At 30.7% G+C, this 18,986-nt stretch overlaps 6 protein-coding genes across 8 annotated transcripts; 4 read left to right on the forward strand and 2 right to left on the reverse strand.

The window, feature by feature from the left end:
* Positions 1 to 323: 323 nt before the first annotated feature.
* LOC111677136 (helix-loop-helix protein 1) lies at positions 324 to 2,476 on the forward strand. Its single transcript, XM_023438207.2, has 2 exons — positions 324 to 394; positions 1,511 to 2,476. Exon 2 carries the CDS (start codon positions 1,536 to 1,538, stop codon positions 2,028 to 2,030), a length of 495 nt encoding a protein of 164 aa, XP_023293975.1. The 5' UTR covers positions 324 to 394; positions 1,511 to 1,535; the 3' UTR covers positions 2,031 to 2,476.
* Positions 2,477 to 2,912: 436 nt separating this feature from the next.
* On the forward strand, positions 2,913 to 9,793 carry LOC111677137. The gene is made up of 4 exons (XM_046945893.1): positions 2,913 to 3,042; positions 7,132 to 7,268; positions 7,327 to 7,603; positions 8,122 to 9,793. Exons 1-4 carry the CDS (start codon positions 3,016 to 3,018, stop codon positions 9,685 to 9,687), a joined length of 2,007 nt encoding a protein of 668 aa, XP_046801849.1. The 5' UTR covers positions 2,913 to 3,015; the 3' UTR covers positions 9,688 to 9,793.
* LOC111677134 lies at positions 9,577 to 12,599 on the reverse strand. Its single transcript, XM_023438205.2, has 2 exons — positions 11,397 to 12,599; positions 9,577 to 11,330 (listed from the first exon to the last, which is right to left on the reverse strand). The coding sequence occupies exons 1-2, from the start codon at positions 11,823 to 11,825 to the stop codon at positions 9,975 to 9,977; spliced, it is 1,785 nt and encodes a 594-aa protein (XP_023293973.2). The 5' UTR covers positions 11,826 to 12,599; the 3' UTR covers positions 9,577 to 9,974.
* A 147-nt stretch (positions 12,600 to 12,746) lies between these two features.
* Positions 12,747 to 15,067, forward strand: LOC111677127 (carnosine N-methyltransferase). 2 transcript variants are annotated; one of them, XM_023438196.2, is made up of 6 exons: positions 12,747 to 12,935; positions 13,017 to 13,223; positions 13,290 to 13,530; positions 13,779 to 13,933; positions 13,997 to 14,300; positions 14,361 to 15,067. In XM_023438196.2, exons 2-6 carry the CDS (start codon positions 13,033 to 13,035, stop codon positions 14,799 to 14,801), a joined length of 1,332 nt encoding a protein of 443 aa, XP_023293964.2. In that variant the 5' UTR covers positions 12,747 to 12,935; positions 13,017 to 13,032; the 3' UTR covers positions 14,802 to 15,067. The 2 variants fall into 2 exon arrangements, with proteins under 2 accessions (XP_023293964.2, XP_046801467.1); XM_046945511.1 differs by having other exon boundaries at positions 12,750 to 12,935; positions 13,815 to 13,933.
* LOC111677129 (protein KTI12 homolog) lies at positions 14,886 to 16,198 on the reverse strand. 2 transcript variants are annotated; one of them, XM_046945512.1, is made up of 4 exons: positions 15,841 to 16,198; positions 15,434 to 15,783; positions 15,073 to 15,365; positions 14,886 to 14,999 (listed from the first exon to the last, which is right to left on the reverse strand). In XM_046945512.1, the coding sequence occupies exons 1-3, from the start codon at positions 16,103 to 16,105 to the stop codon at positions 15,081 to 15,083; spliced, it is 900 nt and encodes a 299-aa protein (XP_046801468.1). In that variant the 5' UTR covers positions 16,106 to 16,198; the 3' UTR covers positions 14,886 to 14,999; positions 15,073 to 15,080. The 2 variants fall into 2 exon arrangements, with proteins under 2 accessions (XP_046801468.1, XP_023293966.2); XM_023438198.2 differs by having other exon boundaries at positions 14,911 to 15,365.
* Positions 16,199 to 16,367: 169 nt separating this feature from the next.
* On the forward strand, positions 16,368 to 18,021 carry LOC111677132 (protein SMG9). Its single transcript, XM_023438203.2, has 2 exons — positions 16,368 to 16,599; positions 16,659 to 18,021. The coding sequence occupies exons 1-2, from the start codon at positions 16,564 to 16,566 to the stop codon at positions 17,994 to 17,996; spliced, it is 1,374 nt and encodes a 457-aa protein (XP_023293971.2). The 5' UTR covers positions 16,368 to 16,563; the 3' UTR covers positions 17,997 to 18,021.
* The last annotated feature ends 965 nt before the right edge of the window (positions 18,022 to 18,986 follow it).

Here is an 18,986-nt window from a genome sequence, read left to right on the forward strand (position 1 = left end):
TAGGCGAGGCCGACATTTCAAAATGTTCCATATTGGCGTTTTTTGAGAAATGTCACTAAAACCGACTTGTTCCACATATTTAAATAAATTAAATAATAATTAATTAAAAAATATTTCTATTGACAATATATATTGAAAAATATCACTATATAGTAAAGGGGCGGAGTTTTGCCGCCATTTTTTCCTCTGAACAAACGTATTTTTCATCTTTCACGCTATTGGTTATTTTTTTTTACATAGAAATCATCCCCAGGATGGTGTTTTCTTTCTATTAGTTTTGTATAAAAGGATACTGTTGCATAGATGGAAGATAACAGTTTCTTATTAGAACTTGTGAAGTGCATATCTCAGATTTATTTTCAAATTAAATTATTAGCCGGAATAATTGAAAAAGGTGAGACATTTAAATGTTAAAAAATATTAAAAAATAGCTGAAAAGTTAAACAAATTCTAAAAAGTTTAAATTTTTTATTTGCGGATGTGTTCTTTGGTTTAATAGATACAAATCCATGTATGTATTTGTATTAATAATATGTTTTAAAACATAAAGTAAGTGTGTTTAAATTTCATGATCCATTCAAGTAATCCAAAAACTACTTCCCTGTAAACATGTTTGAAGTAGTCCTAAGAAATCAAGTTATGGATCATTTTTTTGGAAACAGCATGGTCAATTGCCTGCTTTACATGAGAATCATGTATTCCCATAATTCAAATTAAGGAGTAGTTTTGGGATTACTCCGATGTAATACAAGGATATACATATCGTGGTCCTAACTTAGGATATCAAAAGGTTGAATGGAATATGTTTTTTTCATAAATTTTATTTAGTTTTTGATTAGTCCTAATCCTTTTAGAAGTACTCTTTACAAAATTAACAAAAAATTGAAGTAATACTTTTTGATCCAAAAGTTTTTAACCACTTTAATCACTGAACGGAAGAAACAGTTAACAAAATGTTAAAGGTAGATTTAAAATAAATTTTCTACCATTAATTCGGATCGAATTCATTTAATGTTGCAATAAGTATCAATATTTTTTTACTCAAAAATTTGCCACAGATGTCAAAATTTTGGGGTAGATCCAATCAAATTAAATATAAATTTTTATTGCAAATTGAAAAACGTGATTTTCACAAATTATGATTTTCACTTTCCGTTCATACTTTAGACAAGGTGTTAAAGTGCACAACCGAAATCTCAATAAATAAAGGGTTGTAATAATATTTACACAAACATTACAATACAATAAATATAATTCGAACAGTAAATAACCCCTTAAGTGTATAAATAATAACAATAAACATACAAATAATACATTTTTATACCTTTGGCATATGTTGGAAAAACAAAAAGCAATATTTCTTTATAGAAATGAAAATTCACACATTAGATTTAACCACAAATTAAGTGGGCGTTTAAGGGGTTACAGAATTAGAAAGAAAACAAAAGCCTACTAAAGTAAACAGTTTTTGGATACATTTTTAACACCCTTTTCTCTTTTTTCCTTTCAGAAACCACAACAATACTGCCACAGACATGGTGTACGACATGACGCATATGGTGCCGTCGCAAAATATAGCCTTGGGCCGTTACTATTTGCAAGATTTGAATAATTTAAATAATAATGTCGAGAATGAAGATTATGCCGATTTCGATTTTGATAAACGATATCAGGCGCGTATGGATTGCGAAACGCCAATTAGTCCTCAATCCAGCAGCAGCAGTAGACCTGCTCCACCACCTACACCAGCTCCTAGGCGACGTACCACGCCCATTACACATTTAGATCCAGCCGAACTAGTGGGTTTATCTCGAGAAGAAAGACGTCGTCGTAGACGTGCCACATTAAAGTATCGTACAGCTCATGCTACTAGAGAACGTATACGCGTGGAAGCTTTTAATGTTTCTTTCGCTGAACTACGTAAATTATTGCCAACTTTGCCGCCTGATAAAAAACTGTCAAAAATTGAAATCTTAAAATTAGCTATATGTTATATAGCCTATTTGAATCATGTTTTAGAAACTCCATAAGAAGTATTTAAATGTTGCGAATTAAAGTTCTATCAACATAAATTAATTTCCAAAGTTTTACTTTATCCGTTTGAAGTCTGAGAAATTAGGATTTCAAAATAACTTTCAAAACAATTCAATAATACTATCATTATTGTGTTAGTCAGAAGTAGTTAGAACTGATCAGAAAATAGCAGTATTTTGAAATTTTAAGAAAACTTGAAATAATGACGGCAACGGAAATATATTTTTTCTCTTAAAACCCTTTAAAAGAAATAAGTATTCAAAAAAATTATTACATAATTCCACTAAAGCCAAACATACTTTTGTCTTTACGTAATAAACAGTCAAATTATTAAATAAGTTTAATTTTAAGCATTTAAATAAAACATAATATATATTATTTTTATTTTAACTGTATGTGATATGTGTATAATAAATTTAATATTAATAAAAAATTAAAGCAAAAAAACAAAATTTAACAATTCTTTTTCTAAAGGACCTCAGTTGGCTTTTAGGTTTCTCATAACAAAATTGTTTAAGTAAGATTATTTAACACATGTGTCCTGTGGTCCATTTAAATAATGGATGCTGTTTAAAACATGCGCATTACCAGTAGCCAAATATCTTTGTAAACTCCCACTAATACAGGGTATTAAGTAGTCTAATATTTCAATTTAATATTTAAATATTTTGAAGTATTATAACCAAGGTAATTTTTGTTTGTTTGTAGCTATTTATTTCCAGAATTCCAATAAACACAAATCGGTTTTAATAATTGGTAACCTTGGGCAACATTTAACACAAATTCCTTTAAAACTATTTAAAATGTCTGGCTAGCTACTGCTACTAACTAAACAGTTGTTGTCTTATTAAGTTCGATTTTTTTGTAGTGTATCTATTTTTTTTTGGAAATTTTCAGTGTGTTTTTTAAAATTATAAAAATAAATAGAAACAAAATTCAAAAATTATTTAAAACAAATTCAATTAACTGCCAGTTTTAGCAATGGCTTATAATTTTAGTGCAAATCAGGTATATAAGTGTTTGCTGAAAATCTTTGTGAATATAACAACAGTGATATTTTTGCTAAGAACCCTGTTTAAATCAATTTTCATTTATGTATTTGTATATAATATACATTTATGTTCATATATACATACATAGGTATTATGTATGTACATAAGAAAAGTATATAATCAAAATCTATTAAACCAGCCCTTCATTGTAAGGATGTTAGCAAATTTTTTTAAACATTTGGAAACAAATTTAAGATATAGTCAAATATATAGATATAGTTCTCGTTATCCGACTGGACTAAAATTTAACATCAGTTAGCTTTAAACGAATAAAGAAAATAAGACCTTTTTAAACAAAATCAATATTTTCGAAATCATTCGAAATAATATAGTTGATTTTAAGAAAAGTTATCTTCCATGTTGTCTGGTTAAATCTGAACAATCAATATATTTTTATGACTATTAACGATGCCATTTTTGTGAATGGAAGATTATCGTTCTGTAAACATTGAACTTTCCTTCAACAATAACATTTAATTTATTATATAGTTTTTGCCAATTTATAGTCATTTTGGTAATTATACCCTACGTCAATAAAGTGGTAATATAGAACTGGAACTAAATAAATTGAAATAGATGACAATACTCTACAGTACTACTACAGATAAAAGATAAAATTTCCGTTATTATTTAGCTGAGATAATACGAAAAAAGTCATTTTCTGACGCACTTAAAGCGTCATTTTCGTAATCGATAAACTCAAAAAGTAATGTTTCTAATGAGACAAAAACTCAAATATATATGCAATCCAGAGATTGTTAAGATAGTTGTAAATTTTAGTCAATTATATCTGAAATGGTGAACCGATTTCTTTCAAATTTTGCGTAAAATGTTAGAGGTTATACCCAGCTAGCATTTTTTGAAATTTTTGATCACATTCGAGTCATTTATGACTCTTCCGCACGATTAAAATGATCAAATATGCGCTCATTTTCTGATCTTAAATGATACATTCGTCGGGAGAAAATGGTACCCTATCCGCGACTCTTCTAAATGAGTCATTTATGAGCCGCACTTCTGATCAATTATGACTCATTTTTTAATCATTTTTGAGACAATAATGAGCCAAATAACTGGTCGTTTTTGAGTTATTTTCGAATCATATTATAGTAATTTTTAAGTTTTTTCTGAGTAATTTTTATGTTTGTTACAGCCAAATACAATACAACAGAAAACAGTTTTTGATCTTTCGACTGCGCGAAATTTAACAACATACTAAATTTTTAAACAATCCTATTTCAAACACCTGGATGATCTATTTATAATTGGTATACATTTTGTTGTTTTTTCAAATAAATCAAATTTTAAAAATTAATTCGAATTATTTAGACTTAGTTTAGCGATTATTCGTCCAACTATCTTCCGAAGAAGATCATTAAACATAAAAAATATTATAATTAAAGCGTAATATAATTTCAATTTCCTTGACATAAAATCATCTTTATAAATTTCTCACAAATTTAAATACTTATACATTTAATTTTATAAACGAAACGAGAATTAAATCAACTTATTTTAGGTCACACAAAATGTTTTGCTAACTCTTCCAAAAAGAGTCTTTTCTGAGCTCCATTTCTAATCAGTTTCGACTCATTTTTGAATCGTTTTTGAGTCATTTTTAAGTGTAAGTTTAGCTATTTCATTAAAGCAAAAACAATTACATAAGGAACAATTTTAGATCTTCCAACTGCTTGAAATATGACCTCAAAATATGTTTTTAAAACCATCATATTTTAAACACCAGGATGATCAATTTATGATAGCAATACATTTTGTTATTTTTTTTTTTCAAATATTCAGTTTTCAATCATATACGGGGATAATTTACGAGTCATTTTTTAAGCGCTCTACTTATTAATCACTTTTAGGTCATCAAAAGGAGTCAAAAATGACTCAGTTTACTGATTAATCATCCAACAATCTTTCAAATGCTAGCTGGGACTTAGGGCACATTTCAGCTAGTTTATAAATATTGAATACTGAACCAAATATGTCTACTATTTCCAAATAATATACATATGTTTATATAAATTTTTTTGAATATAAACAATCAAAGTAAGAAAACAAATTTGCATGGCAACGTAACCACGCACATCAAAACTATCAAAATTCCTTTGTCAGGATATACAAATTATTCGAATACCTTTAATACACATACATACATATGTATAAAAACATATGGATAAATATTGTGCTGGTACTAAATTAGTTGTCAAAAATATTTAAATATAAATGGGTCAAATATTTACAGTTACATTCATGTAAAACTATTATTTACAAGGATTTTTGTCATTCTTTAGGTTTAGTAAGAAAAACGCCGGTTAAAGGATAACACATACTTTTGTCAAGCAAAATCCATCCATAGTAAATTAATGTTCAATAAACATTAAGTTAATTTCAAAACAATTGAATTGACATCTGTTTTTAACGGGTCAGTATAAGAATTGCATTGTCCTGAGTAAGAGAAGCATTAAATTACTTGGTTTATATCTTTTTTTTGCAACTGTTATAAAACTAGAATTATTTGATTGTTACAAGTGTTTTTAGTTTTTTTCTTCTTTTTTTTTGAAGATGATTTTAAGGATACACGTGTTAATACAATTGAATTTATCTTATACTACTAAACAGGGGGTGTTTGAAGGGTGTGTGACGGTGTGTGAAAATTTAATCCTTGTTATGGAGGGCAAACTTTACTGGTAGCTGTGTTTGTTGTAAATAATCCTCTATTTGAATGTTTGTTGATAAATGTTACCCCAGAGATTTGACATTATAATCATTGACAAAAGGACACTGCTGAGAGAGAAAGAGGACTCATAAAATAGATAGAATTTTTTAAACATTAGTTCAATTAAATAACAAGTATTGAAAACTTTTAGTGAGACAAAAAATTTGCTAATTGAGTTTAAAATCAATTTAAATTACACACACTTGCTGTTAAAGAGAACCTTTAAATATGGCCTTTAAATCTTTACATCCTTGAGAAATTCTATTAAAGAGAGTGTAATTGCCGTGTAAATTTAATTATTTCCTAAATGGAAAATGTGTGAATTTGAATGTTTTAGGTTTGGGGTGGTTGTCTTGTAATTTTGCTATACATTTGACTCGTGTTTAGACGCGTGCCATTGTGGTTTTACACATTGTGTTCAATCAAATTTGTTGTAAAAATGTCATCAAGTTCGGTAGTTGTTAATAGATATAACAATAAGAAATTATGTAACGTTTGCTTACAGATGATCGAGTATCATATTTCTTATCATTTGCATATACAAATTAAAAAAAATTCTGGCAAACAAATACAAATATTATATATATTATATAAATAGTGGGAAAAATTATTATTGTGGTTTTCTGGACATTAGTATTTTGTATTTTGAAGAATATTTATAATCTAAATTTTAACTTTACTGTAACCTTAAATTAATTAATTTACACACTATGTACTTTGACATGTTTGCAATTTTAACAGTCATAAAATTTTATATAAAGTATTTAAGATTTATATAAAAAATAGTTTTGACTTAAAAGTCAATACGTTAGTGAAGAAATCCAAACTGCAACAGATGCCAAACTAAGCTTTTTGTCAAATCTCTATATGAATCTCCAAAAAATAAAGTTGACTTTTTAAGTGATAAATGATATTAGAGATTAAAATATAAAAAATAAATTGTACAAGTACAAATGTTAAATTGAATAAACCGATACAATTGTTCATATTTTTGAAAAGTAAACAAAGCTTAAATGGTATTAATTCAAATAGTTTTTTACACATGTTCTTTAAAAAAACGACAAAATACAAAAATAATTACAGCATGTAATTGTCTAATGCCTAGACAGACAGGAGCAATATACTGCTAAGTTATGTATTGCAATAGGGATGTTTACTCATCTACAAATTTCCTTAACAATTACCTAGTGTACAGACAAGGGGTGTTTTGTTTTTTATTTGTTTTTTTTTAACAATTTGTTTGTACAGGAGGCTTATAATGATATAAATTATGGTATTAAAGAAACAGGTTGTAATACATTTTATTATTTTTTTTAACAGTTTGATTCCGTTTATAAACCCAAAGGTTTGAATAATTGGGAATTGCCCAAATGGTACCCGCCCAGACCACGACAACGTAAAGGTTCCACTAAAATAATAGCCAATGATAGAGGCCACTTATTGGATGCTATAAAAAAGTAGGTCGATTTTAAATTAGTTTTCATTTTTTTTTAACTAAAAATTACATTAATTTAGAAACGATCAAAATCCTTGGGGAAATTTTCGCAATACTTATCAATTGCCGGATAAAATAAATCGCAAATTTGTGGAAAATTATAATAAATGTTTGCTAAAGAAAGATAAATGGTCAAATTTTCCTCAGGACGCTAATAACTGTGATATTGATAATAATAATGATTTTGGTATATCTGGCAAGGGTTTAACATGTCCTTCGAAATGCGAAACAACTAAACAGTTTTTAAGTTTTGATACAAATCGTAATAAACGTTTGCGTTCAGGTGGTAATAAGGAGGTATTTATTAGTATAAACAAATTTAATTTTAAGTTTATATTAAATACTTTTTTATTTGTATTTTTTAAGAAAACAAAATTTGATTGCACCGGCAAAATCTGTCGGGATAGCATGAAATCATAGTGAATAACTGTAAAACTATGAAAAACATAATGATTTGGAACTCATCAAGAAACTCAAGATATCGCAACAAAAAGTTATGGCACAAAAAAAAACAATAAAAATACGAAATATTTAAAATTAGTGTTTGTAATGAATTCGCCAACTATATAATAAAAAAATAATACCCTCACTTTTATTTGTTCAAACGATTATTTATTTATTGCACCCACCCATTTTAAAAAAAAATCAAACTATCCCAACTAATCCGTAACAACTTTTGAACTTGTAGGGACCATTAATAAAACAAATTGAGCAATATGAACTTATTTAACTCTCGTTAAAAGAACTTATATATATATATTTCCTATTTAATTTAAAATCTTAAAACATTAATATACTTTTTCATTTGCATTTAGCCTTTAGATTTGGAATATATACCCGGCGATTTTACGGACTATAAACAACAACATCCCACCAGAGATTTCCTATTAGAAGACAAATATAAACGAGACCGTAATATAGATACAGATTTGAAATTAAATAAAAACTATTTAGGCGAACATGAGTGTAAACTGGGAGAATGTGAACCGCCGCCCATAAAACTAACACCTTTATTGCCACAAACTTCACCTTTGGTGACTTCAGATTTATCACCCAAATTAAGAGATTTAGATTTATCCGAAAAATATAATTTTGAAACAAACGACGAATTTTTAAACAAGGATACAAACAAAATGTTTGGTTCTCATTCCATTACCGAAAAGCCAAATGAACGTTGCCCTTCACCGGTTGTGCCAGCATATGCCAACTTTGAATTGGCCAAACGTATGCACTCAAATAATCTAGATCACCAACCTTTGCCTGATTGTGTGGCTGATTTAGCCTTTCGTAAGTTGCAGATTACCAGTGCTAACCCCGGTTTAGCCCTGGATATAGAACCCATTGCTACTGGTGTAGGTGTAAAAACGCACAATGCTGGTCCCACGCATTGCACTAAAATGAAAGTTTATCGTCCCAAAACTAGTGGAGTAGTACCTCGAGCCTTTAATGGTAATAATACTAGATCTTATTCGGCCACTCCTGCGGATAAGAAAATGGGAGCTATGGATTTGGCCATATGCTGGGATTATAAACCACCTTATGAACCAGCTAGACCTAAGCATATAGACGGCTCCAATGACTCTGCTGGACCAGCAGTGTTTACATATGTCAAAACTCCTCGCGATGATACTGCCTTATCAAATACTGGCCGTTCTGCCGGGGTCTTTACAAATACTCTAGGAGAAACCGGTTTCTTCGATAAAGATATTTTAAGACGTAAGACTGATTTTGCAGGAAGAAAAATAGCTACAGATGATTTTACAACAGACATAGATAACTGTCCAACTTTTCCACGAGCCCGTAGTGTTTCCCGCGACAGTAGTGCATGTCATAGATTACCCCAAACGCGTTTCTCTAAACAATACAAATCAACACCTGATATAATGGCAGATCATGAATACAAATCTTTAAGACAAAAATATCTGGGAGCTGATTGTGAATTTCCCATGACGACTGGGGAAACAGGTTGCAAGCGTTCAGGTTTTTTAAGAAAAGCTCGCTCCAGATTGTGCCATAAAATAGCACCGGAAATGGATTTCTGCACCCGTACCTGCCCACCTCAGAGAATGACCTGTAGTAAGATGGCATTTCGTGCCGGAGTACCCAGATATAATGCTGCCGGTAATTTTATTAGTTCTGACAGTGGCTGCAGCATGGGCAGCAATCATTCTCAAAGAGTTTTGGTGGTACCCAGACCGCGTAACCCCTACTCCAAGCGTAACTATGACATTGATACTCTAGTGCCACCATTTCGTAGTTATGCCGGAGGTGCCGGGGAGGGAGGTTATCCCGAACATTGGCGTTTAGCTAGTGTCTACCAACATGCCTACAAACCTCTAGAATGTCGCAGAAAACCTTTATTACAAACAGTTTACAAATAAAACTACCAAAATTACTAATATATAGAAAAAAGTGCAAGTTGATTTTTTTTATAATTAAAATATATATTAAAGACCACATAATAAATGTATTCGGAAAATATTTGTAAACTTAATAATAAAAAAATAAAGTGCAATAATTGCAACTTAAACTTAATAGATCTTTGGGTACATAAAAACATAAAACTTAATTTAAAAATTAAAATATTTCCCTTAAAAAGTGGAACAAGTAAATAAATAAAAGTAAAAATGTAACCAATTTTAATATTTTTTTTAAGAAACTGTGTAAATTACTTATTAAAATCATATTCCTCATGTTTTTTATGAAAAACAGATTTCATTAAATGATTGCGTACTTCTCGAGTTGATTTTCTTATACTGTTTCTGAGATTATGTTTCTTTTCATTGGTTAAATCTTCTATTTTTAAATATTCAGTTTCTAATGCCTCCGATTTAAGTTTCATGGTTCTTTCTGTTCCATCTATTATAGAAATTTCGCATTCCTTTGTTACAGGCTCTTCATCCTGTACATTCTTAGTGGGTTTTCTGCGTAAACTATGACGTATGGCATTCATTAAGCCGTGTTTTTCATGTTCTATTTTTTCGTCCAAATCTTTTTCTGTTTCTTTTGGTTGTTGGCCATTAGGATGCATAAGTTTTCTTATAGATTTTCGTATGATATTTTTAACATTCATGGTTTTTTTGTTATTATCATCTGCATCGCCCGATTTATCTGATTTTTCTGATTTATTAGTTTCCAAAGATTCTCTACTTACCGTTAGTTTTGGCTCAGCTGGCTTGGTGTAAGCTCTTACAAATGGTGCTGGTGTTTTAAAATCAAAAGAATCTTCAGCATCTTCTTGATCTTCCTCTGAGCAACCATATAAGTCATCAAGATTTTCAATTTCAATTACTTCAGCTGTTTCAGTTCTTTGAAATTGTTGACTTAAATCATAAAGAAATGGATTAGTTTCTTTTACTTCTGTGAACTTTTGTTCTTCTTTTTGCACTACAACATTAACTTCAATATGATGTTCAGTTTTTGTATTAGTTTCTTCAATTATTTCCTCAGTTTCGCCATCTTCCGATATACCACTTAGTTTTTGTGTAAATTTAGATTTTTTCTCTGTATCAACTATTTGAATTTGATAATTAGTATCGGGCGGTGAAAGCAATAACTCTTCTTCCGCTACACCATTTTTACGTAATTTTGCTTCATTGATACTGTTCTCCAATTCCAGTTGATAGCGATCTAATTCTTTGCCTATATCCATGGTAGTTTCTTCTCCTATGGAACCTAATGAAACTTTTGCTTTTGGTACTGGGGAAAATACCAATTTCTCAGCTAGTAATTTGCTAGGAGTAAGTTGCGACATGGAAATATCCTTAAAATCAATACGACAGCCCACTGTGGGCACAAAAGGCAAACCAAGTTTTAATTTACAAGGTTTAGGAGTTGAGAGACGCTGTTCGTGTTCATTTTTCGAAGAAAATTCGAAAGGATTTAAGGATTTGATATCCTGATCTGGTAATTCACGATGCACCTCAAAAGGATTGTGTATGGCTGAAGCATCTTGTATTTTTAAATTCAAAGCTGGATTTGAAAAACAATTGGAGGCTTTATTTGGTGTAATTTCACGTACCACCTTTGGAATAAAGTAAATATGGGAACATTAATAACAAATAATGTACATAAAAATATTATGTTTTACCTCATAAGGATTAAATTGTTTTTCTGGTAATTCCAAATTCAAAGCTGGATTTTCGAAACAAGCTGTGCCTTCAGCCTGCCGTTTTTTCTTTTTTGGTGGTTTACGCAGCACCTCATAAGGATTTCGGGGTATATTTTCAGCTTCCTCAGGCCGTCTAGCCAATTCAGCTATGGATTTAACTTCTAAACCAACATTTGGATATACTAAAGCATTTTCTTTGTTTATTTTTAATTGGAGACGCCGTTTGCCCAAATTTTTTTTAGGTGTTGAACTGAAGGCTTCATTTGTAAAACAGGAAGTAGCGGCAGCTGTAGTTTTTATAGCATTTTGTTGTTCTTGTATTTCACATTTATCAAAATGTCTTTTACGCTTCCGTGAAGGTGTTAAATCCAATTCAGCTGTATTATTTAAGATGTCTAAGGCAGCCATTATTTAATATTTTTAATAATTTATATATAATTAACACTTTTTTATTAAATTTTATTTATATTTTTCACTGGCAGAAGCAAATTATAACTCAAGAAAATTTTTCATTTAAAAATGGCGGCAAGCGCCATTGTATTAGCAACAATAATAATTTTAAATAATAATTTCATTAGCTAGAGTTGCATTTTAATAAAATTCAGAGTTGTAAAATATAGTAGTAGTAGAAAACAGAGAATTTTTTCTTCAGCAAGATTGTATTTAATGTCCTAATCGGTTCATTATTTCGCCTTGACTCATACAACCATACCTCCCGAATAGAACTTTTGAGCTCATAATTATGTTGAATGTTCTAGTATCACTTCAAAAATCGACAAAACTTAGTTTTAAATAAGTCTTAATATATTCGTAATGATCGGGCCTCATTTGACCATATCCCTTTCAGAAAATAACTTGATGGTCAAAATTCACTTATAAACACTAATGCCATGATGATATTCTGCATAAATAACTGATGTATATTAAGGCCATATTAACCCCTGTCCCCATATGACCCATCTTTTAGAAAATCTCTTTTTTGTCAACAAATTGTTAAAATAAAAATAAAACTAAATACTTTATTATTAAAAAAATAATTAAAATTTGGACATAATTACTGGTGTAGACTATCATATGGTCGGCTCTATCCAACTATAAATTCTTATTTGTAATTTGTAATAGTTTTAATTAATTAAAACACAATCCTGGATAAAATAAAGTAAATACTCATTATATTTTTTCGCAATCAAGTTGTGTATTTTCAGCCGGCTGACAGCCGATTTTGAGCCGCCGCCGATAAATTTTTACCAGCCGCCGACGCCGATCAAAATGCTCGGCGCAGGTCTCTGCACACAGCCCTTTTTTTTTCTTCAGATTTGTTGTAAGGAATTTTTGTTATTTTTATAAATCATTTAAAAAAATATGTTTTAAATTTACAATTACAACAAAGGTTCTGTTAACTAATTTCGACTAGAGTGTTTAGAAATGCCCTAGCAACAATTTATACAAGAATTTAAGCAAAGTTTTGCTCCGCCTCACATATGTTAACAAACGTGTATAACTGCACTTCTAACTTGTGTAAGATTTCGTTTAATAAAAGAAAATAACATAAAAGAGAACAAAAGAAAACATTGACATTGAAAATTTTCTTAACCATAGAGCAACGTGTTTAGGTATGAACGAAATACCAACTCCTTTAGCAGCAACATCGGGTACTTCAGTCAACAATATGGATCGTAGACACTCTTCAAACTCTTTGTTTTCATTGAGCAACATTGCTACGGAACCACCAATGCTGACACCCGAAGAAGAGGAAACAGAGAAAAAACATTTAGAAAAGATTGTAGCAGCTCTAAGGTTATATCGGTATGTAACTTAACCAATGATTTGCAGTTTCAGATATTGATAATAAATTAAATTTATAAATTGTAGCAAATTTTCTCTATCAAGAGTAAATAAAACAGAATGGAATTTAAATCAATTACCGAAAAGACATCAGAAAATGTTGACAAAATATCGTCAACACTTGAACACTTTAAGAGATTGTATAGACAAAAATCAAGAAGTTATCAGTGAAATGCTGAGTGAAAATCCTTTAAGAGATGCCTCCATGAGCAGTAATAGAAAATCGGATGAACATGCAGCAAAAATACGGCACATTGATATGGAAAACGTAAGTTAGATTTCATATTCTATTTAACTATCTACTTGAAAATCATTTTGTCGGAGGAAATGCCCCCTTGTCCAGTCAGTTGTATTAAAAAGTTTATGTACATATAGTATGTGTTTGTGTAAACGTTTGTAGATTATTTGAAACTTATTGTTGAAACATTTTTGTTTCTTTCCTCTGTGTTTGTGTGGGAAAACAAATCATTGTTGATCTGATTTCCCTACATATTGACACTTGTGCTTTTGACACAGTCTGATGAGAATGTTGAACATTTTCACATTTTAAAGGCCCAATCCACACTGAAAGCCATTGCCCGTGACTGGAGCGAGGAAGAGGCTGAAGAGCGCAAACAATCGTATCAACCGATTATCGAAGCCATTGAACATTATTTCGACCCTAAGGAGTGGTATGAGATAGCATTTGAAACTTACCTTAATTATTCTTGTAATAATTCATTTCTTTAATGCAGCAATGTGGAGCAAGTGAAAATTTTAGTTCCTGGCTGTGGTTTGGGTAGATTGTCCTACGAGCTGGCTTGTCGAGGTTACGAGTGCGAGGCCAATGAGTTCTCCTACTTTATGTTGATAGCCTCTAACTTTGTCTTGAACAATTGCTCTCGTGAGAACATGTACACTTTACATCCTTGGGTACATCAACATGACAACAATTTACGTCGAGCTGATCAAGTGGCTGCTGTACGTTTTCCCGATGTTTGCCCTTTAAAGAACAGACCAACTGGTATACTATCCGTGGTAGCCGGAGATTTTCTGGAGGTAATTTTTTAAATTTTGTTTTCATCTAACTCAAGTTACTCAAACTTCTTATCGTTCTAGGTTTACAAAACACCTGATACGTATAATTGTGTGGCCACTTGTTTTTTTATAGACTGCGCTAATAATGTGGTAGACTTTATAGAAACTATTTATGACATCTTAGTTCCTGGTGGTATTTGGATCAATTTGGGACCTCTTCTATACCACTTTAGTGATATACAAAATGAGGAAAGTATTGAGCCTACATTTGAGGACATTATGGTGGTAATCACTGGTGTGGGATTTGAGGTTTTAAGTTCAAAAACCGGAGTACGCACAAAATATGCCCAGAATCCTCAATCCATGTTAAAGAGCGAGTATGAAAGTCTATTTTGGATATGCCGCAAACCTTTGCACATACCGGGCAATGATGATGTTAATGAAAATGATGATGAGGTGGATGATCATGGAAATGGTTATAGCTTTCCGGGTGGTTTTCAGGGTTCATTTCCCTTGAAGTAGGAAAACCATTCTTTTTAGAAAAGGGCTTCAAATGATGAATTATTTTTCATTTCCTGATGTATGTTATGTGAATTTTTCATTTAATTTTTTTATTTTCTTCTTATTTTTAATGTTAACTTGATTTTTAACGACTTCCAAAGAAATGTATTGGAAATCATGTTGTTAATAAGACAAATGAATTTTTAATTTTAGATGCAACTAGAATAAGTAATAAAAAATTTATATAAATAAAGACTTTATATTAAAAAAGAGCACATGTAAAAATATTCACTTGATTTTTTAATTTTCGCCGCAGTTGGAGTTTAGAAATTGCACAAATAATTGAGGCACTTTATCCAAAGAACTAGAGGTAGCATGGTGGAGTTTACTATAATTGAGAAACTGTCTGCGCAGTCTATTTAGTTGTATGGCATTCATATTGGCCGGTACTTGTACCTTGATTTCACTATTTTTAACAGGTACTGGACCCATAATGCCAATTTTACGGGCTGCCAATACATTTCCAACAATTTCCTGGGTTAAGCGATCCAATTCGAACAAGTAATTAGTAGAACTTAGAGGTGGCTGCATAAATAGAAGCAATTATGTGATTATATGGCATTAATTATTTGTAGTTTTAGTAGAGGACTTACATTTTGTGTTGACTGATTAGGAGGCAAAGGTTTAGATTCAAATAAAGCACTAAATATGGCCTCAAATTCTAAAGTATCATCTGGAAAGGAGACAAATAATGGACTATCCCATCTACAATTACCGTGAGGCTCTTCAAAACGCATACATAAGCCTTCAAATATCTCTTGACTGTAAGGAATATTTGAGTTGTCCAGTTTAGAAACATCCTCCACTTTGGCTAGATCCAACACTTCCACACCATTTCTCTGTTGATTAAATTCCCAAGCTCGCTGCTTTTGTATGCCACAAAACAATGTGCACTGAGTACTTCTGGCCGCTTTAGTGGCACAAAACAATTCATAACGATAACCTTAAACCAATAAGAATTTCCATTGATCATAAACCGTCAGTTAGACAACTAACTAACCTTTAATATAATTGCCCGCATCTAGTATTACTACACTTTCTTTGTCCAACAACCTTAAAGCTTCCGACTTCAAATCACTTCTGACCACCTTTTCCTTTTGGGAATCGGCAAAATAAACATTTTTATGAAAACCTGCCTTGGGTATGGCTTTATTCTCTGAAATGTGATGCACACGTTTTCCCTTTTCTTCAAAAAATTTCTGTAATTCTAAAGCTCTCCTTGTTTTACCGCTCGCTGGATAACCCGAAATAACTATTAGAGGCATTTTTATTTAAAAAAAAATATTCACAAAATTATAAAATTCCTCGTCCTCGTCTAGTAAACTAAAATGTGTTTTTGTTTATAGAAAAAGGGGAATTTGTAAAGATGATTGTTTGAAACTCTGTTTTTGTTTGTTTGACAGTTTAGCTGTTAAATTTATTAAAAAAATCATCAGCTGTGTGTAGAGAGCTAAATGCTGCCACCTTGCATGAATTCCTTATCTTGCAAAAGTCATAAACAGCTGAATTTTTCAACTCAACTTTAGTACAAGTGCATAAACAAAACATTTTAGAACTTATTTTTCCACTTTTTTGGTCAAAATTTGCGCACGTAAAAATTCTCCCCCAATAAACAGCACCTACATCAGAGTTTTGTATTTGGAAGTTTGATTTTGTTGATATTTTGATGTTGATATTTCTGAAATTCTAATTATAAACAAACTAAAATAATTCCAACCTAAACATGTCGGATAGAAGAAGGCGCTACAGAAAGCCAAAGGTATTTTTAATGTATTTATAACAAGAACAATCCATTGTAACTTTTAATCTTCTCTCTAGGATGACAAACGTGCCTTGGGTTTAAGTTCTCAGTTCAAAGAGTTGGAGGTGCAACCTAAGATATTATTGAAAACAAAAACCGAAACCGCAGTAAATGCTGAAGTAGCCTCTTCTTCCGCTTTAACTAATAACGAACAACATGTTTCTGTACAGGTGCCACAGAAAACGATAATTTTCCAAAAGGCCAATATCAGTCCGGCTTCCAGTCCCAATACCACACGTGAAACTTCAGCAGGTTCTAATGAAATTACACAACCATCTAATATAGTGGAACCCGTATATCAAATGACACGACCAGCAACAGTGATTTCATCTACTGGCTCCATTAATGGCGGTGCCAAAAAGCTGCTAATGAAATCCAATACCGACTTTCTAGTTATAGGTGTAGTTGGTACTCAGGGAGTGGGTAAATCGACTATTTTAAATTTGCTAGCCAATGAGCAAATAGATTATAATTATTATGAAAAAGTGTTTGTAGAAGAGGATTCCATATTTCCCACCAAATTAAAGCTGAATAAATGTTCGGCTCGTTCACGCACCGAGTCTACTCATATGTTTATTACCTCCGATCGCATGATTCTATTGGATACACCACCCGTTCTATCGAATGCTTATAAAAAAGATATGACCAATAATGAATTGGAGGATTTGGGCAGTATTATTTGCTTAATGTCGGTTTGTCATTTATTGCTGGTGGTGCAGGATGATTATTTTAATTTAAGCTTTTTAAATTTACTACGCTTTGGCGAACTTATGAAACCCTCACAGGATGTTAAGCCTTTTCTACACGATTACTTTCCCAATATTTTGTTTGTTAAGAATAAAGCTAATCGTTTGGATTTTACTCCAGCCTCTCAGGCTATACAGGAACAAATGTACAAGGCATTCTTTAAGGATTCTCAACTGCGTATTTATAAGGGACAAATCACTGAGAATCATATAATGCAACAGCAATTGCTACAAATGCAAAATCGTAAGAAAAATCGTACTAGCGAAGGTGAAACAAAAATTAATAGTTTCCTTATGCCTGAGGTAAAAAATCCTTCAGCGACTACGTATCACGATTCTTTGGAGGAGGTTATAAAACAATTCCGTAGTTTGGTGTTTATGACACCGCGCAATCCCATGTACTCGGGAGCCACTGAATTAACTGAAGAAATGTGGTTTGACTGGTTGACCAAAGTGTCCCAAGATAATCATAACTTTTTCTTTAACACTTATGAGGATATACAACGTAAACATTTGGATGTGGGTGTTACTTGTGAAAAGTCCACAGGTTCAGGTTTAAATGCAGGCTCAAGTAGTTCTAAGGATAATGTAGAAAATTGGAGAGAATAAAGGAAAAATTTGGTAAAACAAAAAATGGAAAACTTTATTAAAAAAATGTGTCATAATTCCTGCAAATAGTAAAGAAACAGTAAAAATATTTGAAATTTTCAGGTGTGAATTAATAAGGAATATAAAGTGGACTCATTTGAAAAAAAATAACGTGGGACCTCAGCAAAACCGTAAGTAAACTACAAATTATTATTTAAAATAAAACAACATAGATTTTTATGATTTTTTTTAAATTAGATTTTTGTTTATTTTTTTAGTTTTTGTTCGTCTTCCAGTTCGTCGTTATTTCTTTTATTATTTTAACATATTTTTTTTTTGTTTATTTTATAATTAATTTTAAATTTCATTATCGTTATACATAGATCATCAGTGTATGTATGTATTTATGTATGATGTCGGTTGTTTGGTTGTAATTTAATTGTAAAATGAAAAATAATTTCTTGCCGTTTGCTTTTTTTTTAACTTTAAACTTAATAACTAAATACAGCTTAATGCCATCGTTTTCATTAAAATGCAATTTATTTCTTTCAATCATTCATTATAAATATATTTCACTCGAACAGGCAAACAATCATTAAATAATTGCTGACTGTTGAATGCATCAATATTGAATATGAATGGTAAATGTAAATATTTAACTACAGTTTTGGGTTTTTTTAATTAAATTTTTTTCTTACTCTGTCGTTTTATGCAGGGGAAAGTGTGCATTTGAAACTATTTTTTTGTTTTTACTTTAATCTGAGGAAAAAGTTTTAAGGGATCAAGGTTTTGTTTGATATATAGTAAGAGTTTTTTTTTTTGTTTTATTTTAAGTGTTAACAAATTTACAAATAGTTACAAAAACATAAATTTGAATATTTTTTTCTTTAAAGATAGAGGTTTGGGTTTTTAAAGTTTTATTATTTTTTTCGTTATTTTTTTGGAATACATATATGAGAATTTTAATAGTTTAACTAGAGTTTTTTTTTCTTTTGTTTGTTAAAATTGTTT

The sequence above is a fragment of the Lucilia cuprina genome, chromosome 3, assembly GCF_022045245.1.
Source record: "Lucilia cuprina isolate Lc7/37 chromosome 3, ASM2204524v1, whole genome shotgun sequence".
Classification (NCBI taxonomy): Eukaryota; Metazoa; Arthropoda; class Insecta; order Diptera; family Calliphoridae; genus Lucilia; species Lucilia cuprina.